We start from the raw sequence: 20,866 nt of genomic DNA, 5'->3' as shown, positions 1-20,866 counted from the left end.
CAAAGGTTTAGGTCAAATACCCAGCGTGGCGCCCCCACCCTCCATAGGTGACCTCACTGCTGCTAGTGGCATCTATTGTACACCCAGGCTCACCTCTGCAGACACCGCGTCAGGTTTCTTCAAAAGGAAAGGGGACACGGGTATTCCCAACACATGGAGTCCCCACTCTCTCTTGCTCCAATAGCTTTGTTTGGGGGCCAGGCAGAGGCTGTTCACCTCTCAAGAGGTCATCTCAGATACTCTGACATTAGAACGAGCCCTGGCTCTCACTCACCGCTGCTGGGCTCTGAAACCCCCTCCCTCTCCCACTGCCCCGATCCCAAGCTTTCCCTCCCTCCCTTCCTTCCAATTGCCTGCCTCTGACAAGCATTTGATGATCGAATGAAAATCAGTTACTCAGAATTTGACACAGGCATTTTATACATTTACATGAAGAGTATTACACCAACGTGGTGTCTTACAAATGTGAAAGGACTCCCAAGTCTTGATCTCTTCCGAACACCGGGACCATCCCAACAGTCCCCAGATGCTGTCTCCTGCTGCTGGTTTTCCCACCAGGCATCCAGCCAGGGAAATGGAAGAAGAAAATAATAATGAGGCCCTGCTGTTAAATTTGGCAGGATCTCCATGTCCCTGGGATTTCCAGGTCCCCTCACCTTCCATAAATATTGGGCCCTATGACTCAGGTCAATCCAAACAGATGGACAATATGTAGTGAGGGAAACTCGATGGCTTCTGGATGAAAGGCTTGGACTTATTAAAATCATTTTTCACTTTATCTTCACTCCAGTATTGAAGTGTGTAGACGTATCTATAGCTTTGAACCTGTTAAAACAGTTGATCTTACATGCCCTGCTAGATTGAAATAGGAATGGTTGGTCAGGTTTATTGGAGTGGTCTTGGTGGTCTGGGCCTTGTAATTAATAGCCAGTACTGCTCCATCCAGAATGTATGTCACCCAGACTTTCAGCTCCCCAGGATATCCCTCTTCACCATCAGCACTTGTCATTGAAAACCTCACTCCATTCGATAATACTTCAGGTGTCCAAAGCACCTACAATAAAAAGAATTTAAAACACATTAAAATGACCTTAAGAAAAAAATTAAACAGCAATTAAAATTACTAATCCACCTAGTTGATACAATGGTCGTGAAAGGTTGAAATGGACCTAATGGTTGAGATTAGGAACAGGAATAGGTGTTTCAGCCCCTTGAGCCTGCTTCGCCATTCAGTTAGATCATGGCTGATCTGCACCTCAATCTCATTTACCCGCCTTAGCTCCATATCCTTTTATACTTTGTCCAACAAAAAAATCTATCAATCAATCTCAATCTTGAAAGCTCCAACTGATCCCCACCATACACAGTCTAATGAGGGAAGAGTGTTTCAAGTTAATACATTATATTTACTTATCAATGTTTTTGCTATTTCAGGCAGCACTTCCTCCAAGGTGAAATTTAAGAAACCCTGAAAAATAGTCCAGTCTACTGCACTGATGCTGTCTTTACATTTTAATAATACTTATAGACTGAATATAATGAATAAAGTTATTCTAATCCTGCAAATGTTGATCCTGCCCAAATATCACAACAGAGTATTAATCTTCTGAGAATTGCAGTAATGTCATGTAATATTTCTTTAGAGGGAAGGGAGGAGACTTTTCTTTTTGTTTAAAAAGTTGTTAGTCTTTTCTCAACACTTCCTTCCCCTCCCAAATTTCTCCAAGTGGAAAATCACAACACAATTATTTGAAAAATTCCTGATCAGGATACAAGGTTGATATGGAGAAGGCAGGGATGGGGAAAGACAGTTAGGGCACACATCAACATTAATAATACAAGAAAGCCAACCAGAAAGACTTGCATTTATATATGGCCTTTCATGACCACCAGATGTCCCAAAGCGCTTTACAGCCAATGAAATACTTTTGAAAAGTAGTCACCGTTGCAAAACTGAAAACATGGCAGCTAATTTGCACAAAGCAAGGTCCCACAAACAGCAAAGCCATAATGATCAGATAATCTGTTTCAGTGATGTTTTGATTGAGGGATAAATATTGGCCAAGACACCAGGGAGAACTCCCCTGCTCTTCTTCAAATGGTGCCATGGGATCTTTTACATCCACCCGAGAGGGCAGATAACTCATCGGAAAGATGGCATCTCCAACAATACTGCACTCCCTCAGTTCTACACTGGCGTGTCAGCTCAGCTTTTCTGCTCAAAGCCTTCTGACTCAGAGGTGAGTGCTTACCACTGAGCCACAATTGACATATTCCAGATATAGAATTGCTTGCATCAGTCCAGTTAATACAGCACAGTCAAACAGTTAAACAGTATTCAACACAATCCATAAGTAAACACACAGAGATGCAGTTATACTCCCATTTGAATTAAATTGCGATTCAAGTACAACATGATATGGCTTGTTCTATGAAAAAGTGTTTATCGGGGTATTATATAAAGTATCTCTCTAAGCCTGCAAGACAGTGTATGTATGGATTGTATCTAGGCAGTGCTCAATGCAAACTCAGCAAACAATCAGCAATAACTTGCAATTAGAAAGTGGTTTTAAGATAAGTCCCAAGGTGCTTCAAAGGAGTATGATCAGAGAAAAACTGACACCAAGCCAAAGGATGAGACATTAGGATAGGTGACCAAGTTTGGTCAAAGAAGTAGGTTTTAGGTGGGTCTTAAAAGGAGGAAAATCCAAAGCTGAAGACAATGGTAGGGAAGAGCTTTTGAAGCTGTGGCAGCAATTATTCCCAATTAAAATGTACAGCTACAGGCACATAAAGCAGCTCTCAAAGATACAGAGATTGGTTAGCAAATCATGTTCAGACAAAGTAGAAAAAAAGAGATCCCATTGTTCACTATGTATTCTGTTGCTCAGCAACCTCTTCACAGGCATCAATAACAACTTACATTTCTAGAACACTTTTAATGTAGAAAGAAATCCCAAGGTGCTTCACAAAGGCATAATCAGACAAAAATGGATCCCAATCACATAAGGAGTTATTGGGGGAAGTGACCAAAGCTTGGTCAAATATGTGGGTTTTAAGTAGAATCCTGAAGGAGGAGACAGAATTAGAGAGCCGGGAAGGAGTTCCAGAGCTTAGGGCTGAGTCAGCTGAAGCCAGGTCTGCCAATGGTGGGGTGAAGGGAGTGGGCAGTGAACATGAGGCCAGAATTGGAGCAACACAGAGTTCTGAGGGTTGTAGGATTGGAGGATGTTACAGAAATAGGGAAGGGTGAGGGCTTGAAGGGCTTTGAACACTAGGATGATTCTTTTAAATTGGAAGCATTGGGGAACCAAGAGCCAATGTAGGTCAACATAGACAGGAGTGGTAGGTGAGCAGGAGTTTGCTTGGAATAAGATATGGGCAGCACAGCTTTGCATGAATTGCTTTAAACAGTCAGCTTTCACTCTTAAACAGGATATTTGATAATCCAAAGAATGAGTTTTGATGGCTTCTTTTCTAGCTAAAAGATTAAATGTAAACATCAAATGGTAATCATTGACAGAACAAATATTCTAACCTCAAAAACACAATACACCACAAGTATTAAAGTTTGATAACAACTGTATTTAAAAAAAACAATTGCAATAAAGAGGCACAACACATTTCTGCAGCATGGATCAGATCCGCTTCCCACTGGGCTGACTCGATTTCCCACAGATAGTAAATTGCATTGACAAAGATAAAGGCTGCAAAATCCCACACATCCTTTCAAGGAGGTGGAGATCCAGTGGGGTAGGACTTCTGGCTGCTAATTTAGGGACAGGTCAGTTAAATATTCTGGGCAGGCACAATATACCTGTGGAGCCACAATGAGATTCCCCCTGCCCTAATAAGGCATTGAAAGTGTAATCTTACCCCTCCAATAGATGGCTTCTGATGCTCACGAGACAGAGTATTCCTTGGTAAAGGTAAAGAATTCCCGATGGATTGTTCTCCTGTCAGCTGTGGTTCAGTTGGTGGCATTTTTTCCGAATCAAAAGGTTGTGGGTTCAAGTCCCAGTCCAGGACTTGAGCATAAAAATCAAATCCAGTGCAGTATTGAGGGAGTGCTGCACTGTTTGAGGTGATGTCTTTTGGATGAGATGTTAAACTGAGGCCCCATCTGCCCTCTTAGGTGGTCGTAAAAGATCCCATGGCACTATTTCAAAGAGCAAGGGGAATTCTCTCATTGTCCTGGCCAATATTTATCCCTCAATCAACATCACTAAAACAGATTATCTGGTCATTATTTCATTGCTCTTTGTGAGAGCTTCCAGTGCACTGATTAGTTGCCATGTTTACTACATTACAACAGTGACTACACTGAATGTAACACACTTTGGGGCATCCTGAGGCCCTGGAAGGTGTGACATAAATACAAGTTCTTTCTTTTCCTTCGTGCTATCTGCTTTTTGCAATGCAATCAAACATACACATTTTGGAGAGGCAATCTGTTAACATGTGCAAATAGGACGGAAGGTGTGAGGTACTTTATCTACATAATCTTATGCTTCAAAGGAAATGTTTGTCACTGCCTGTGGCTAAAGACACAATCTTTGTTATACATCACCCAAGCAACAGCTAAAATATCAATGTGTATCAATATCAGTCTTTCATTGTGATTTGAAGTACCTGAGACACTCAGACATGCAGATATCTTGATCTCACCTACTTAAAGTTCAACAGCATCTGTTTTTAAAAAGGAATCTATTTTCAACTCATCTCTCAACAGAGCTGCGACACACAGACACACACACACATATATATATATATAGGTCAGATTCTGTGCAGTGCACTGTTCAGAAACTTATACTAACACCTGTTACTCTCACTTGTTTTATTTGGCTAGTGCTACTGCTCCTGAGCAAGGCTCATTGGAGACTGGAGATCTACAATTCCGAGAGTTAGTGATTGAAGCAGAGATATAGGAACAGGAGTAGGCCATTCAGCCCCTCTAGCCTGCACTACCATTCAATTAAGTTATGGCTGATCTGCTATGGCCCTCATCTCCGCTTTCTTTAGTCCAAGGGACACAGACTTGATATTTATGATGGACAACAGGTTTAGCCGCTCATCGCCTGAACTGGCTGGACCACAAAGCACTATTGGGTCATGCTCGCATCTGCTAAAGCTGTTCACTATTCCAGGATCATCTTGGAATGCAAAGATAACACCCAACTTCACTCTCCATTACAAACCACCATCTTAAACATCTCTTCCCTGCCGCCTCAACCCATAGCTCCAACAAGTGTGAGGAGCTCATGGCCTTCTTTGTCACCAAGATTGAGACCATCCCTCCAGCTGCCTCTGCTGCTTCCCTCATTCCCCCAGCCCACTGACCAAACTTCCCCTAAAGATGCCCCTGCCCTAGCCCCAAACTCACATCTTCATCTAGTTTCTCTCCTATTTCTCCTCATGCATTCTCCAAGCTCATCTTGTCCTTGAGACCCACTTCCAACTTCCTCAATCCTATTCTCATTAAACTGCTGAGCAGCCAACCTCCCTTCCTGGCCTCCATTTTATCTGATATTGTTAGCCATTCTGTCTCTTTAGGTACTGTCCTCCTCCCATCCAAATCTGCTGTCATCACTGCTCTCCTCAAAAAGCTCAACCTTGACCCTTCTGTCCTTGTAAACAACCACGCCATCTCCAATCTCCCCAAAGTCCTTGAACATGCTGTCGCTTCCCAAATCCGTGCCCAGATTTCCCGGAATTCAATTTTTGAATCCCTCCAGTCAGGTTTCCGCTCCTGCCACAGTACTGAAACAGCCCATATTAAAGTCATAAATGACTTCCTATGTGACTGTGATCATGGTACGCATTCAGTCCTCGTTCTATCTGCAGCCTTAGACACACTTGACCAGACCACCCTCTTCCAATGCCTTTCATCCATCGTCCAGTTGGGTGGGACTGCACTCCTCTGGTTCCATTCTTAACTATCTCGTTGCAGCCAGAGAATCATTGGCAATGGATTCTCTTCCCATTCCCGGATCATTACCTTTGGAATCCCTCAAGGATCTATCCTTGGTCCCCTCCTGTTTCTCATTCACTTGTTGCCCCTTGGCAACGTATTCCGAAATCACAAAGCCATAGAATAGTACCGCATAGAAAGAAGCCATTTGGACTGTTGACTCTGCTTTATCTCTTTTGCAGAGCAATCCAGTTTATTGCATTCCCCCATTCTTCACCCATATCCCTGAAATTTGTTTATCCTTCAAGTAATTGAACTACGGTAGCATAGGGTACAAATGATGGTGATAGAGTCACGCTTGTGAGATTGAAAGGAGAGCCAGTGGAGTTGGTCATCATCATAGTTTGCCTGCCTACACCGCATTATGATGATGAAGATATAGATGGTGTGCGACCAGGTGGAGGAACTTATGGACAGGAAGATAGGCAACGACTGCACCATTGTCATGGGAGATTGGAACACCATAGTTGGTGAAGGGGGAAAAGAGAACAATATAGTGGGAAAATATAGCCTCGGTGTGAGAAACGAAAGGGGCGAAAAGATGATTGAATTCTGCCACAGAAAAGAGCTAGTAGTTGCAAACTCATGGTTCAAACATGAGTGAACGAGAAGGTACTCCTGGAAAACGCCAGGAGACACGAGTAGATTTTGGATAGATTACATCTTGGTGAAGAGAAGGTATTGGAACAGTATAAAGGATGCAAGAGCATGTTCAGGAGCAAATGCTGACACGGATCACAACCTCGTAGCCATGAAAGTAAAGGTCAGGGCTAAAGCGAATACAAGGCAGTGAGAAAAGGCCACGGTGGAACTGAGAAAAGCTGACGGGTCCAGGATGCTTCCAATTCAGGGAAGGTGTAGAGAGAGCAGTAAGTGGATGGTGTAATGCTGTGGAGGGAGTGCAAGAAAAGTGGGTGAAGCTGAAAGAGGCTGTCCTGTCGAGCACAGAACATCACATTGGCACGGACAGACACAGGAAGATGAAGAAGCCATGGGTGACAGATAAGATGATAGACAAAACGGACAAGAGGAGGAAATGGAAAAATGTGAACACAGAGTAAGGTAATATATAGAAAGTTCAGCAACGAGCTAACAAAAACAACCAACAGGGCATGGGAGAAATGGTGGGGACAGCAATGCGAAGAGTTGAAGTCCACGGATCGTAGAGGGAGATCAGATCGTATGTATGATAGAATCAAATCACTCTGCAGCCATCAGCGTGGTGGAAAGCAATGGAAGGGTATCCTGAGTGAAGATGGATAATTTCTGATTGAACCCACAGACATCAAGCAGAGGTAGAAGGAGTACACAGATCACCTTTATGCTAAAAACAAAAAACTGGACAACATCACAATGGAAGCGCAGGAAACAGTACATCAGGATAGTAGAGGCCTAAAAGTGATGATGACAGAAGTAGAGGCAGCCATAAAGGATACTAAAATCAGGGAAAGCAGAAGGTACAGATGGCATCCCAGCACAAGAACACAAGAAATAGGAGGAGAAGTAGACCATATGGCCATCGAGCCTGCTCTGCCATTCAATATGATCATGGCTGATCTTAGGCTTCAACTCCACCTTCCCACCCACTCACCATATCTCTTGATTTCTTGAGAGATCAAAAATCTATCTATCCCAGCCTTAAATATATTCAATGATGGAGCATCCACAACCCTCTGGGGTAGAGAATTCCAAAGATTCACAACCTTTGAGTGATGCAATTTTTCCTCATCTCAGTCCTAAATGATCGGCCCCTTATCCTAAGACTGTGCCCCCATGCTTCAGATTCCCCAACCAGCAGAAACAATCTCTCAGTGTCTACCCTAACCAGCCCCTTCAGAATCTTGTACGTTTCAATGAGATCGCCTTGCATTCTCTAAACTCCAGAGAATATAGGCCCAATTTACTTAGTCTCTCACCATAGGACAACCTCCTCATCCAGGGACCAATTTAGTGAACCTTCACTGTACTGCCTCCAAGGCAAGTATATCCTTTCTTAAATGTGGAGACCAAAACTGCACACAGTATTCCAGATGTGGTCTCACCAAAACCCTGTACAATAGTAGCAAGACTACTTTATTGCTGTACGCCAATCCCCTTGCAATAAAGACCAACATGCCATTTGCCTTTCTAATTGCTTGCTGTACCTGCATGCTAACTTTCTGCATTCCTTGTACAAGCACACCCAAGTCTCTTTGAATATCAACACTTACAAGTTTCATACCTTTTAAAAAATGTTCTGCTTTTCTATTCTTATGACCAAAGTGAATAACTTCACATTTCCCTTCATTATACTCCATCTGCCATCTTGTTGCCCACTCACTTAACCTGTCTATATCACTTTGCAGCCTCTCTGTGTCCTCCCCACAGCTTTGTTTTCCACCTACCAGCAAACATAGATACATTACTCTTTGTCCCTTCATCTAGTCATTAATGCAGATTGTAAATAGCTGAGGCCCCAGCACTGATCCTTGCTGCACTCCACTATTCACTGCCTGCCAACTTGAAAATGCCCCATTTATGCCCACTCTTTGCTTCCTGCCCGTTAACCAATCCTCTATCCTTGCTGATATATTATCCCCAACTCCATGAGCCCTTATCTTGCCTATTAACCTTTTGTGTCGCACTTTATCGAATGCTTTTTGGAAATCCAGTTCTACTACATCTACTTGCTCCCCTTTATCTACCCTACTAACTACATCCTCAAAACCTCTAATAAATTTGTCAAACAGGATTTCTCTTTATTAAAACCATGTTGACTTGTTCTAATCATACTGTGCTTTTCTAATTGCATTGCTAAGACTTCCTTAAAAATAGATTCCACCATTTCCCCAATGACTCATGTTAGGTTAACTGGCCTGTAGTTCACTGCTTTCTCTCTCCCTTCTTTCTTGAAAAGCAGTGTAACATTTGCCAACTTCCAATCTGATGGGATCATTCTCAAATCTAAGGAATTTTGGAAAATCAGAGCTAGTGCATCCACTATCTCTGCAGTTATCTCTTTTAGAACCCTAGGGTGTAGGCCATCACGTCCCAGGGTGTCAGATTTTAGTCCCTTAAGTTTCTCGAATACTTTTTCTCTGCTGATATTAATTTCCTCACTCTTTTTAGCCCCTAGGTTACTATCTATTCTGGTATGAAACTTGTGTCTTCTACTGTGAAGACAGACAAAATATTTGTTCAATGCCTCTGCCATTTCCTCATTCCCCATGATAATTTCTTCTGTCTCTGCTCCTAAGGGACCAACGTTTACTTTAGCTACTCTCTTCCTTTCTATATACCTATAAAAGGTCTTACAATCTGTTTTTATATTACTGGCTAGTTTACTTATTCTATTTTTTCCTTTTATATCAACTTTCTGGTGGCCCTTTGCTGGTTTCTAAAACACTCACAATCCTTAGACTTGCTACTCTTTTTTGCAACTTCTTTTAATCTACTACTATCCTTAACTTCCTGAGTGAGCCACAGATGGGCCTTTCTTGCTGAGTTTTTGTTTTTCAATGGAATGTATTTTTGTTGAATATTTTGCATTGTTTCTTTAAAGGTTTCCCACTGTTCATTTACCACCATACCTTTTAGTCTATTGACCCAATTTACCTTAGCCAGTTCTCCCCTCATACCTATGTAATTGGCTTTAAGTTTAAGATTCTTGTTTGTGATTGGAGTATGTCACTTTCAAACTTAACATGGAATTCAATGGTATTATGCATCTTTTACTATGACATTAGTAATTAACCCTGCTTCATTACACAATACTAGATTTAAAACAGCTTTGTCCCTAGTCAGTTCCACAACGTATTGCTCCAAGACACTGTCCTGAAAACATTCTACAATCTCATCTTCCAGATCACTCTTGCCAATTTGATTGTCCCAGTCTATATGCAGATTAATGTCTCCCACAATTAATACATTACCTTTTTTATACGCTCAAATAATTTCCCGTTTAATGTTCTGTCCAATAACTACTGTTAGGGGCCTATAAACTACTCCCACCAGTGTTTTCTGATTCTTGCAATTCCAGCAGAGATGATAAAGGCACTCGGTGTGAAAGGAAGGAAGGCATTAGGGCAGCCCTGGCATGACTATTTATATGAAAGGCGAATGGCCAACCAACTTCATAAAAAGTATCATGATCCCGCTTGAGAAAAAAGGTAAACACCTTGAAGTGCGAGGAATACCGGACATTAGTCTCACAGCACACGAATCCAAGATCAAGCTCAGGATACTGACTCACAGAGTGGAAGTGAAGGCAGTGGCATACCTTGGAGAGGATCAGTAGAGCTTTTGCAGCGGAAGGTGAATGAGGGAAGCAAGAGGCGTGACAAGAGTGACGGGAGAGAGGAGTATCGAGTCCAGACAGGAAGACAATGCCTGCTTCGTAGACTATGAAAAACATTTCATCGGGTAAAATGAACAAAACTGCTCGAAATATTGAAAGATATAGGGGTGGACTGGTTGGATCAGAGAGTGATAGCAGCATTGTATATGAACCAAGAGGTCAGCATGAGGGTAGCAGATGAAGAGTCAGAGCCAGGCATTGTTGGGAGAGGCGTGCACCAGGGACACTGATTGGCATCCCTATTATTCAACATCTATGCAAAGGTGATGGTGAAGGAGTCACTCGAAGCGGTGGAGGCAGGAGTAAAGGTTGGCGGTCATCTAGTCCGATTTGCAGGCAACCAGGCAATGACAACTAGCATTATGGAAGGCCTTGAATGGAGGATGGTTTCCTTGAACAGGGTGGTGGAGGAATATGGGATATAGATTATCAAAAAGATGAAAGGGATGAAGGTGAGAAAAAACATATTGGAGATAGACATTAAAGTAAATGGATAACAACTAGAACAGGTGCCTGAGTTCAAATGCCTTGGTATCATACTGACAGAAGATGGGAGATGTACAAGAGAGATAAGATCGAGAATTGCAATAGCAAACAGTGCATTCAACAGACGAAAGGAGCTGTTAACCAAGGGGCTGAGCATCAACCTGAAAGTGAAAATTGTCAAAGTGGTTATATGGAGTGTTCTCCTATACGGAGCTCTCTGTTGTAAGTCAAACACAATTTCCCCTCCTTAACAAATCTATGCCAGCTCTCCTTTATTTGTTCACACTTGTCCAAGTGGCTGTTAATTTTCTCCTGGTTTGTTGTTTCTAAAAGCTTCCCCACAACAGATATTAAACTGGCTTACCTATAATTGCCAGATATATCCTTCACCCTGTTTTTGGACAAGGGTGCAACACCGGCAATCCTCCAGTCCTTTGGCACCACCCCTGTATCTAAGGAGAATTGGAAGATTGTGGCCAGAACCTCCGGAACTTCTACCCTTACTTCCCTCAGCTAACTAGGATGCATCCCATCCAAACCCGGTGACTTATTACCTAAGCCTTTCTAGTACCTCCTATTTATTTTTATCGCATCCAGTATCCCAACATCTGTTATTTCCTCCCTGGCTTCCTTTAACAACCTGGGATGCAATCTATCCGGTCCTGGTGATTTATCCACTTTCAGGGATGTCAGACCCTCAAGCACTTCCTCTCTCATTATGCTTATCGTATCTAATATTTCACACTCCTCCTCTAACTACAATGTCTGCAACAACCCTTTCCTCTGTGAAGACAGAGACAAAAATTCATTAAGAACCCTGCTCACATCTTCTGCATCCACGCACAAGTTCCCCTGTACATCTCTGACAGGCCCTACCCTTTCCTTAGTTATCCTCTTGCTCTTGATGCACTGATAAAACATCTTTGGGTTTTCTTTGATTTTACCTGCCAATAATTTTTCATGTCCTCTCTTTGCTTTTCTAATTTCCTTTTTTACTTCACCCCTGCACTTTCTATACTCCTCTAGGCTTTCTAAAGTATTAAGATATTTGTGATCATCATAAGCTTTCTTTTTTTGCTTTAATATACCCTGTAAGCTTTTAGATAACCAGGGGGCTCTAGATTTGGCAGTACCAACCTTAATCTTTGTGGGGACATGTCTATACTGTGCCCGTATATCTTGCTCTTGAATGCTCTTGATTTTCCTTCAAGTAGCTGTATCTAAAGCTTGGCTCGGGTATAAAATTAAAACCCAACCAGAACCCGACCTGTGCCCGAGTCCTTTAATTTTTTTAAATGCCCGACTCGACCCGAAAATAACAAACATATTTTTGAAACAGAAAAAGATCACAGATTAAAACAAAAACAATACAAAACAAAACAGTACAGTCCAGCCCGACCCGACCCGAGCCTGAATGCTGGATGCCGAATACAGACCCGACCTGAACCTGACACATGTAGTTGGGTTCAGGTCGGGTAGCCAGGCTTTAGCTATATCCGGTCCACTTTCGCCAGGTCACCTCTCAGTTTTGTAAAATTTGCCTTCCCCCAACTTAGAACCTTTGCTCCTGTTTTATCTTTGTCCCTTTCCACGATTGTGCTAAAACTAACTGTATTATGGTCAGCATCTCCAAAATGGTCACCCACTGTTACTACATCCACTTGCCCAGCTTCAGTAACGAAGACTAAATCTAGAATTGCGCCCCCTCTTGTTGGGCTTGTTACATGCTGGCTAAAAATGTTCTCTTGAACACAGTTCAAGAATTTTGTCCGTTCTGTGCCCTTCACATAGCCTGACTCTGCCATTGCCTCAGCTCATTTGCTACTGAAACCCTCATCAATCCCTTTCCCTAGATTTGACAATTCCCATATTCTCCTGGCTGGCCTACCCATTTTCCACTCTCCATAAATTTGAGCTCAGCCAAAACTCTGCTGCCCATATCCTAAGTTGCATGTAATTCCCATTTCACATTCACCCATCACTCCTGTGCTCATTGACTTACACTGTCTCCCAGTCCAGCAAGGCCTCAATTTTAAAATTCTCATCCTTGTTTCCAAATCCCTCCATGGCTGCGCCCCAACCTATCTCTGAAACCTCCTCCTGCGCCGAACCCTCCAAAATCCTTGTGCTCGTCCATATCTGGCCTCTTGCACATCCCCAATTATTATCGCTCCAGCATTGGCGGTCATGCCTTCAGCTGCTTAGGCACTAATCTCTGGAATTTACTGCCTAAACCTCTCCACCTCGCTTTCCTCCTTTAAGATGAATGGCAAAAGAACCAAAGGTGACATGAGGAAAAAAGTTTTTTTTAAGGCAGTGTGTGGTTCGGATCTGAAATGCGCTGCCTGAGTGTGTGGTGGAGGCAGATTCAAACATGGATTTCAGAAAATTGTCCAATTTCCTTTTGAAGAGAAAAAATTTGCAGAGCTTCAGGGAATGGGCCAGGGAGTGGCACTCTTGTAGTCAGCCAGCACGAATACGATGGGCAGAATGGCCTCCAATTGCGCTGTAACCATTCTATGATTTTAAAAGACCCTCCTTAAAACCTAACTGTTTGATCAAGCATTTGGCCATCTGTCCCTATATCGCTTTATGTGGCTTGATCTGAAATAGTGTTTGATAACGCTCCTGTGAAGTGCCTTGGGACACTTTACTACATTAAAGGTGCTATAAAAATGCAGGCCATTGTTGTACCTCAACTCTGTTTACCCACCTTTGCTGCATGTCCTTTGATACTTTCACCCCCAACAAAAATCTATCAATCTCACTCCTGAAAGCTCCAATGGACCACCTTGGCCTTTTGGGGAGAGAGAGAGTTCTACTAATCATTTCATGAAGAAGTGCTTCCTCATTTCATTCCTAACTGACCTAATTTTGAGATTACGTTAATACTTAACAAAATTTTAGATGGGTAGTTGAAGGAAAGGCAGATATTAGAACAGGGCAAGCACATGCGATTAGGAATACTACTCAAGTGGACACAGACTGATTGGATCGAACAACTTGTTCCTGTGTTGTAATTCCCATTGTTAAAACAGATAGAATCTAATTACAATGTTGACCTGGTGGCAGCTTGAGAGTTATACTAATTTGGGTCTGCAAATTTTGAGTTTTCTATATTGCAAAGTGTCATAGGTAGCAGGATTACAGCATATCTGCTATCAGTGGTGCAATGTTAAAGCGCATTCTGCTGCAATTTCCTATTTCCGTATTGGTTTGCATGAAACTGTGTTCGCTCAAGGCAAGGTGGTGAAGAGTTCAGCCTATTTTCCACAAACGTACATGTTTCTGCTTTGCAAGTGAACTCAAGCACATTGATTGCATTTATAAATTTAACCTATCAGCGTGTCTCAAAGCCACAGGTATTATGGCCTGACACAAGTATTTTTTGCTACCCTGTCACTCTTTATATAGAACAAATGCTACAAAAGGATTCCAGGAATAAAACACCAAAATAAAGGCTAGATAATTCTTCTATCTTGCTGCTGACATGTTACACTGCACGTGCACCTTCATGCCCCCTGCACTGCCACTGAAGAAGCACAACAGTATTCTGCAAACCTACATCGCACTTACCCATTAGCATTAGGGATAAGAATGGAGAGGGATTCACTATGGCCAGGTCCAGTGTGTTAAATTTGGTTTGACTCGGCACTCAATCTGGTGCCCTTGAGTGCTCGATCTGGTTTAGGAACATAGGAACAAGAGTAACCAATCAGTCCCTGAAGCATGTTCTGCCATTCAATGTGATCATGGCTGATCTATATCATCTATCCACCCAACTTGGCTCCATATTCCTTAATACCCCTGGCTAACATAAACCTATTTATCATAAAATTATTAACTGAGCTCGCATCTACTGCTTTTTGAGGGAGAGAGTTCCATACTTCGACCACACTTAGCATGAAGAAGTTTTTCCCAACTTCTCTCTTGAATGGCCTCACTCTGATTTTAAGATTATGTCCCTTGTCCTGGAGCAATCCACCAGCAGAAAACATTTCTATCTACCCCATCAATTCTTTTCAAAATCCTAAAAATCTCAATTAAACCACCCCTTAGCCTCTCCATTCCAAGGACTACAAACCTAATTTATGTAATATCTCCTGATAATCCAACCTCTGGAACTCCGGGAAAGATTCTGGTGAATCTATGCTGCACTTCTTCCAAGGCCAACAGATTTTTTCTAAGGTGTGGCGCCCAAAACTGTATACAGTACTCCACATGTGGTCTAACTAGGGCTTTGGATAGCTGTAGAAAAACTTCTCTTTATATTCTGGTCCTCTAGTTACAAAGGCTATCATTCCACTAGTCGTTTTGATTATTTTCGTACCTGAACCCCTAAAATCTACTTGGACCTCTACATTTCCTAGCTTTTTACCTTTCAAAATGTACTCAGATCTATTCTTGTTTTTTAGGTCCAAAAGGGACGACCTCAACTTACCTGCATTGAAATCTATTTGCCAGCTTTGCCCAATGTATCAATGCTGCCTTGTAAGTTTATGCTCTTGTCCAAACTACTTACCATGTCACCAATCTTTGTCATTGGCAAGCTTGGATATATAACCCTTTATTACATTATCCAAGTCATTAATAAATATAGTGAATAGTTGAGGCCTCAGCACTAATCCTTCTCAGACATCACCAGTTACTTCCTTCCAATTAAAATACATAGGCATTATCCCTACTCTCTGTCTCCAAACATCTAACAAATCTCCTAATCAAATGAATAATTTTAGCTAACAGTCTCTTATGATGAACCTAACCAAGTGCCTTCTAGAAGTTTCCAGAAACTACATCCATTGATATTTTTCCTCAACTGAGGATTCCCTCCCACTGTGGCAGACAGGGCCCTCGACTGCACCGACCCATTTCCCACTCTTCTGCTCTCACCCCTTCGCCTCCCTCCCAGAACCATGACAGGGTTCCCCTTGTCCTCACTTTCCACCCCACCAGCCTCCACATCCAAAGGATCATCCTCTGCCATTTCCCCCACCTCCAGCGTGACACCATCACCAAACACATTTCTCCTCCCCGTTAGCATTCCGAAGGGATGGTTCCCTCCGCGACACCCTGGTCCACCTCTCCATGTAATTGCAGGAGGTTTTACCTCCTTTTTGTTCTTTTACCTCCTCTCTCCTCACTATCCACGGCCCCAAGCACTCCTTCAAGGTGAAGCAGCGATTTATTTGTACTTCTTTCAATTTAGCATACAGTTTTAGCTACTCACAATGCAGTATCCTCTACATTGGGGAGACCAAACACAGATTGGGTGACCACTTTGCTGAACACCTCTGCTCAGTCTGCAAGCATAACCTTGAGCTTCTGGTTGCTTGCTATTTTAATTCACCGCCTTGCTTTCACACCCACATTTCTGTCCTCGGCCTGTTGCAGCGTTCCGGTGAAGCTTGAGGAACAGCACCTCATCTTCTGATTAGACACTTTACAGCCCTCTGGACTCAACACGAAGTTCAATAATTTCAGACCACGACCCCCATTTTGATTGTTTTTCTTTACCATGTGCTGGTCTTAAACATGTCTTTCATGTTTTTGCTTTCAGACAGAGCTGTTCATTATTCTGCCATGAATTCTTTTTCCCCCAAACAAGTGGGTTGGTGGCGGGGGAGGGGTTGTAAAATTGAGTGGGAGCTGGGGGGGGGGGGGGGGGAGGGGCCATTCCCGACCCCATACCCCATCCCCCCCCCGCTGTAATTTTACACGGGCGGTGGAAGTGAGAAATGACCCGCCTGCCCCAGGCCAATCAAAGTCCATAAGTGGCCAATTAAGGGCCTCCGCCCGCCACTGTGGGTGTTTTACCCTTGGCATCCAGACGTCAGAAGCCTCAAAAACCCCGTCTGGTAAAACCAGGCTGCCTTCTTGCGGACTGGTGGGGGGCTCTCCTGAACAGGCACCCGGTGCCCCATGGAGGCCGCCCCCGAAGCCTCAAACTACCCCAACGCACAACACTCCCCTCGCATCCCCTAACCAACCCTCCCTTGCCTCTCCTGGGCCCGACTGATTGTCCCCGGCGAGGCCCTACAAACCTACCTTAGTTCCAGGGCCATCCTTCATCTTGCTTGTGATGGCTGGGTGTAGTCCCAGCAGTGGCCACCGCTCCCTGGGACAAAGAGCTGCCAGCCCACTGACTGGCCAGCTGCTCCATTAGGCGGGACTTTCTGCCTCAAGGAGGTGGAATTCCCACCCAAGACCAATTACAGGCCTGGGGAGCGGAAAATCCCGGTCTGGCTCCCCAGGCCCGACGGAGGCGGGCTTGCCACCGACTTTTCAGCCAGTGGACAGGGCTTCCGGCCCAACGAAAAATTCCAGCCACTCTCTCTGGATAAATGCTTTGTCTTTTACTACAGCTATTAGCACTTCCTTTGCCTTTCATTCTATGACCCTCCACTTTATCATAGACCTTCCCTTTCATTCCTCTTACTCCTACTCCCTTTCACTTTCTCAAAACCTATTACAATTCTGACCTTTGCCAGTTCTGATGAAAGATCATCGACCTAAATGTTAACTCTGTTTCTCTCTCCACAGATGCTGCCACATCTGCTGAGTATTTCCAGCACTTCCTGTTTCTATTTCAGATTTCCAGCATCTGCAATATTTTGATTTTTATCCATAGAGATTGCCCTATAACTTTGGTTGCTTTACTTCCTCAAAAAATCAATTACGTTAATTGGACATGATCTACCCTGTACAAATCCTTGTACAAATCTCTCCAATCAGTTCAAATTTCTCTTAAATGCTCACTCACTCCATCCTTAATTATAGATTCCAATAACTTCCCCACAACTGATGTTAGACTAATAGGTCTATAATTGCCTGGGTTTTCTCTCACACCTTTCTTAAATAATGGAGTTATATTTGTAATTTTCCAATTTAAAGGGACAATTCCTGAATCAAGAGTACTTTGAATAACGGCTAATGCATCTGCAATTTCCTCACCGACTATCATTTAAACCCCAGGGTGGAAACTATCAAATTCTGGGGAGCTGTCAGTCTTTAATGCCATTATTTTTCTATGATGTGCTCGATCTGGTTTAATTGTGGGCTTTGTGGCCTTTTGGATGCCACATGAAACTATTTGGAGCAAGTACAGGTCTTTGAGCATGACCAGAAAACATCAAAAACTGTGTTAACAGGGCAGGCTCTGCTGCATTCTTCAGTGGAGATCTCCACAGTGTCCTGACCAATATTTATCCTTCAGCCAACATCACTGAAACAGATGAGCTGGCCATTATCCCATTGTACTTTGTGAGGTCTTGCTGGGTGCAAATTGGCTGTTGCATTTCCTACATTATGACAGTGACAGCACTTCCAAAGTACCTCAGTGACTGTAAAGTTCTTTGGGGTATCCTGTGCTCCTCAAAGACACTATATAAATGTAAGTCTCTCTTTTTTCTACATGTACCTTAACAGCTGCTCCATTAGATGGGTGCTACCTAACAAACCAAACTGCTGCTGCAGCAGAATATAGAAAGTACAGAGACTAATCTCAGCTAAATGAACAGGGGCAAGGGGAGAACAATTTGACATTTAATTCCTAATTCCATCATTGTTAAGGGGTCCAGCAACCGAAAGTTCAAACTAGCAAGTGGAGCAGCTGAGACACTGAATTTACACCACCACGCTTCTCTTGACATAGTTTTGCAACAAATTTTTTCAGCTGTCAGGAAGTTGGTTAAATTAATCCAGAGATTGAACATAGTTTCAAACTTTTGTTAAAAATGTGTAAAGCGGGGTAAGAGTCAGCAAAGCAGGGATTTTTCAACTGCAGTTGTGCATTTCACATCTGAGAAACATCAACTAATGGGAAAGATATAGAGGAGAACATTTGCAAGGAAATTACAGAGAGGTGCAAGAATTATAGAGTAGTTATAATGGAGGACTTTAATTATCCTAATATAGACTGGGATAGTAATAGTGTAAAGGGCAGAGAGGAACAAGAGTTTCCAGAGTGTGTTCAGGAAAGTTTTCTACAGCAGTATGTTTCCAATCCAATGAGAGAGGAGGCACTGCTGGACCTGGTTCTTGGGAATGAGGTGGGCCAAGTGAATCAAATATCAGTAGGGGTTAATAATCGTGATATCATAAGGTTCAGGGTAGCTATGGAAAAGGACAACAAGCAATCCATGTTAAAATAATTAGCTGGGGGAGGGCCAACTTCAATGGGGTGAAAACAGATCTGCCCCAGGTAAATTGGAATCAAAGACTGGCAGGCAAAACTTAACGGAGCAATGGGCTGCCTTTAAAGCATTCGGGTACAGTCAAGGTACATTCCCACAAGGGGAAAAAAGTAGGTCAAACAAATCCAGAGCTACCTGGATGATGCAAGAGGTACAGAGTAAGATGAAGCAGAAAAAAGGTGCATGTGACAGATATCAGATGAATAATACCATTGAGAACCAGGCTGAACATAGAAGGTTCAGAAAGGAAGTGAAAAAAATCAATTAAAAGCAGAGAGTGTGAGGAGAGACTGACAGCTAACATAAAATGGAATGCCAAAGTCTTCTATAGGCATATAAATAGTCTCACAAAACCATATTTATTTTCTCCTTGGATTAAAACAGTATGCCTTTAAGACTCTGTTTGAAACAGTGTGCCTTTAAGACAGGAAGAGAAGCTTTTGGATTTCTGAGGCACAGTGTGCCAGCTGCACATGTTATTTAAGTCACAGAAGGAGACAGAGGTCACATGGTATAATGTTTCGATTTGACTGTGTATAAAACTAGCAAAAAACAGTCTGAACCAGCCACCAGCGAGTCATGTTACTGAAAAGAGCAGTCTATTCTCTCTCAGCAGAAATTCTACAAGGAGCTACAGGCCAAGTTAATTGCCTAAGGAGAAAAAAACGTTTTTTTTTTTTGGAGTGACCATTTGTATTGGTGAAGGTAGCAAAACTCTTTTTCTATACTTCCAAGCCAGGAAGTATTTGCTTCAAGACTGAATCTCCCTTGACTGGTTATATTTTCTGGAATTTGCTGGTAGTCCTGATGCCTGCTGCAGCCGAAGTGTTTTGAATGCCTATCTACTGAAGAGACTATTTCATCAAATCCGCGTGGAGACTTCGAAGGGCATTTGATTACTTTCACATTAGCATACCTCCCCCAACAGGAATATAACGCACAAAGACTTACTTATTTATTTATTCTTAAGAAACAGCTAACTGTTAAAAACATAATTTTTTAAAAAGAATCCAGTTAACTATTATTTTTGAGTGTATGTTTGCGAATGGGGAAGTTAGGTTAAAATAATAAATTATAAGCTCTTTTGCCATAGATTTATCTTAATAGTGTTTAAGATTTAGTGTTTAACAAATAGTTAATTTGTTGTTGTCCAACGATACCTGGTTTGATCGGTTTTATTCTGTGGGTTACTAGAGTGTTTAATTTGGCTGTTTTTCCAATTGGGTGGGAAAACTTGAATAATATGCTGCGACCTGTGGAGCGATGGAACTGAATTGACAGTGCATTGCTCCCGCCTCAGTCATAACAATAGTAAAAAGGTGGTAAGAGGAGCAGTGGGGCTGATTAGGGACCAAAAAGGGGATTTACACATGGAGGTAAGGGGCATGGTTGAGGTACTAAATGAGTCGTTCGCATTTGTCTTTACCAAGGAAAAAGGTGCTGCCCAAGTCACAGAGAAAGAGACGGTAGTTAAGACACTGGATGGGCTAAAAATTGAAGAAGCGGATCTATTAGCAATGCTGGCTGTACTTAAAGTTGTTAAGTCACCAGGACCAGATGAGTTGCATCCAAGGATACCGAGGGAAGTAAGGGTGGAAATTGCAGAGGCACTGGCCATAATCTTCCAATCATCCAATCTTTCAATAAGGTGGTGCCAAAGGACTGGAGAATTGCAAATGTTAGATCTTTGTTCAAAAAAGGGTGTAAGGATAAGCCCAGCAACTACAGGTCAGTCAGTTTAACCTTGGTGGTGGGAAACCTTTTAGAAACGATAATCTGGGACAAAAGTAACAGTCACTTGGACAAATGCAGATTAATTAAAGAAAGGCAGCATGAATTTGTTAAAGGCAAATTGTATTTAACCAACTTGATTGAGTTTTT

General features: G+C 42.6%; 1 protein-coding gene across 1 annotated transcript in view; it reads right to left on the bottom strand.

Annotated features, from left to right (window-relative positions):
- Positions 1–20,866, bottom strand: part of galm (galactose mutarotase) — a 71,518-nt gene that overhangs the window by 38,034 nt on the left and 12,618 nt on the right. The window contains exon 3 of the mRNA XM_068044531.1: positions 848–1,054. Within this exon, the coding sequence (XP_067900632.1) occupies positions 848–1,054 (207 nt within the window). The remainder of the gene's footprint in view (positions 1–847; positions 1,055–20,866) is intronic.

This window comes from Heterodontus francisci, chromosome 13, assembly GCF_036365525.1.
Source record: "Heterodontus francisci isolate sHetFra1 chromosome 13, sHetFra1.hap1, whole genome shotgun sequence".
In the NCBI taxonomy this organism is placed as follows: domain Eukaryota; kingdom Metazoa; phylum Chordata; class Chondrichthyes; order Heterodontiformes; family Heterodontidae; genus Heterodontus; species Heterodontus francisci.
This window is presented reverse-complemented; position numbering and strand designations above follow the sequence as displayed.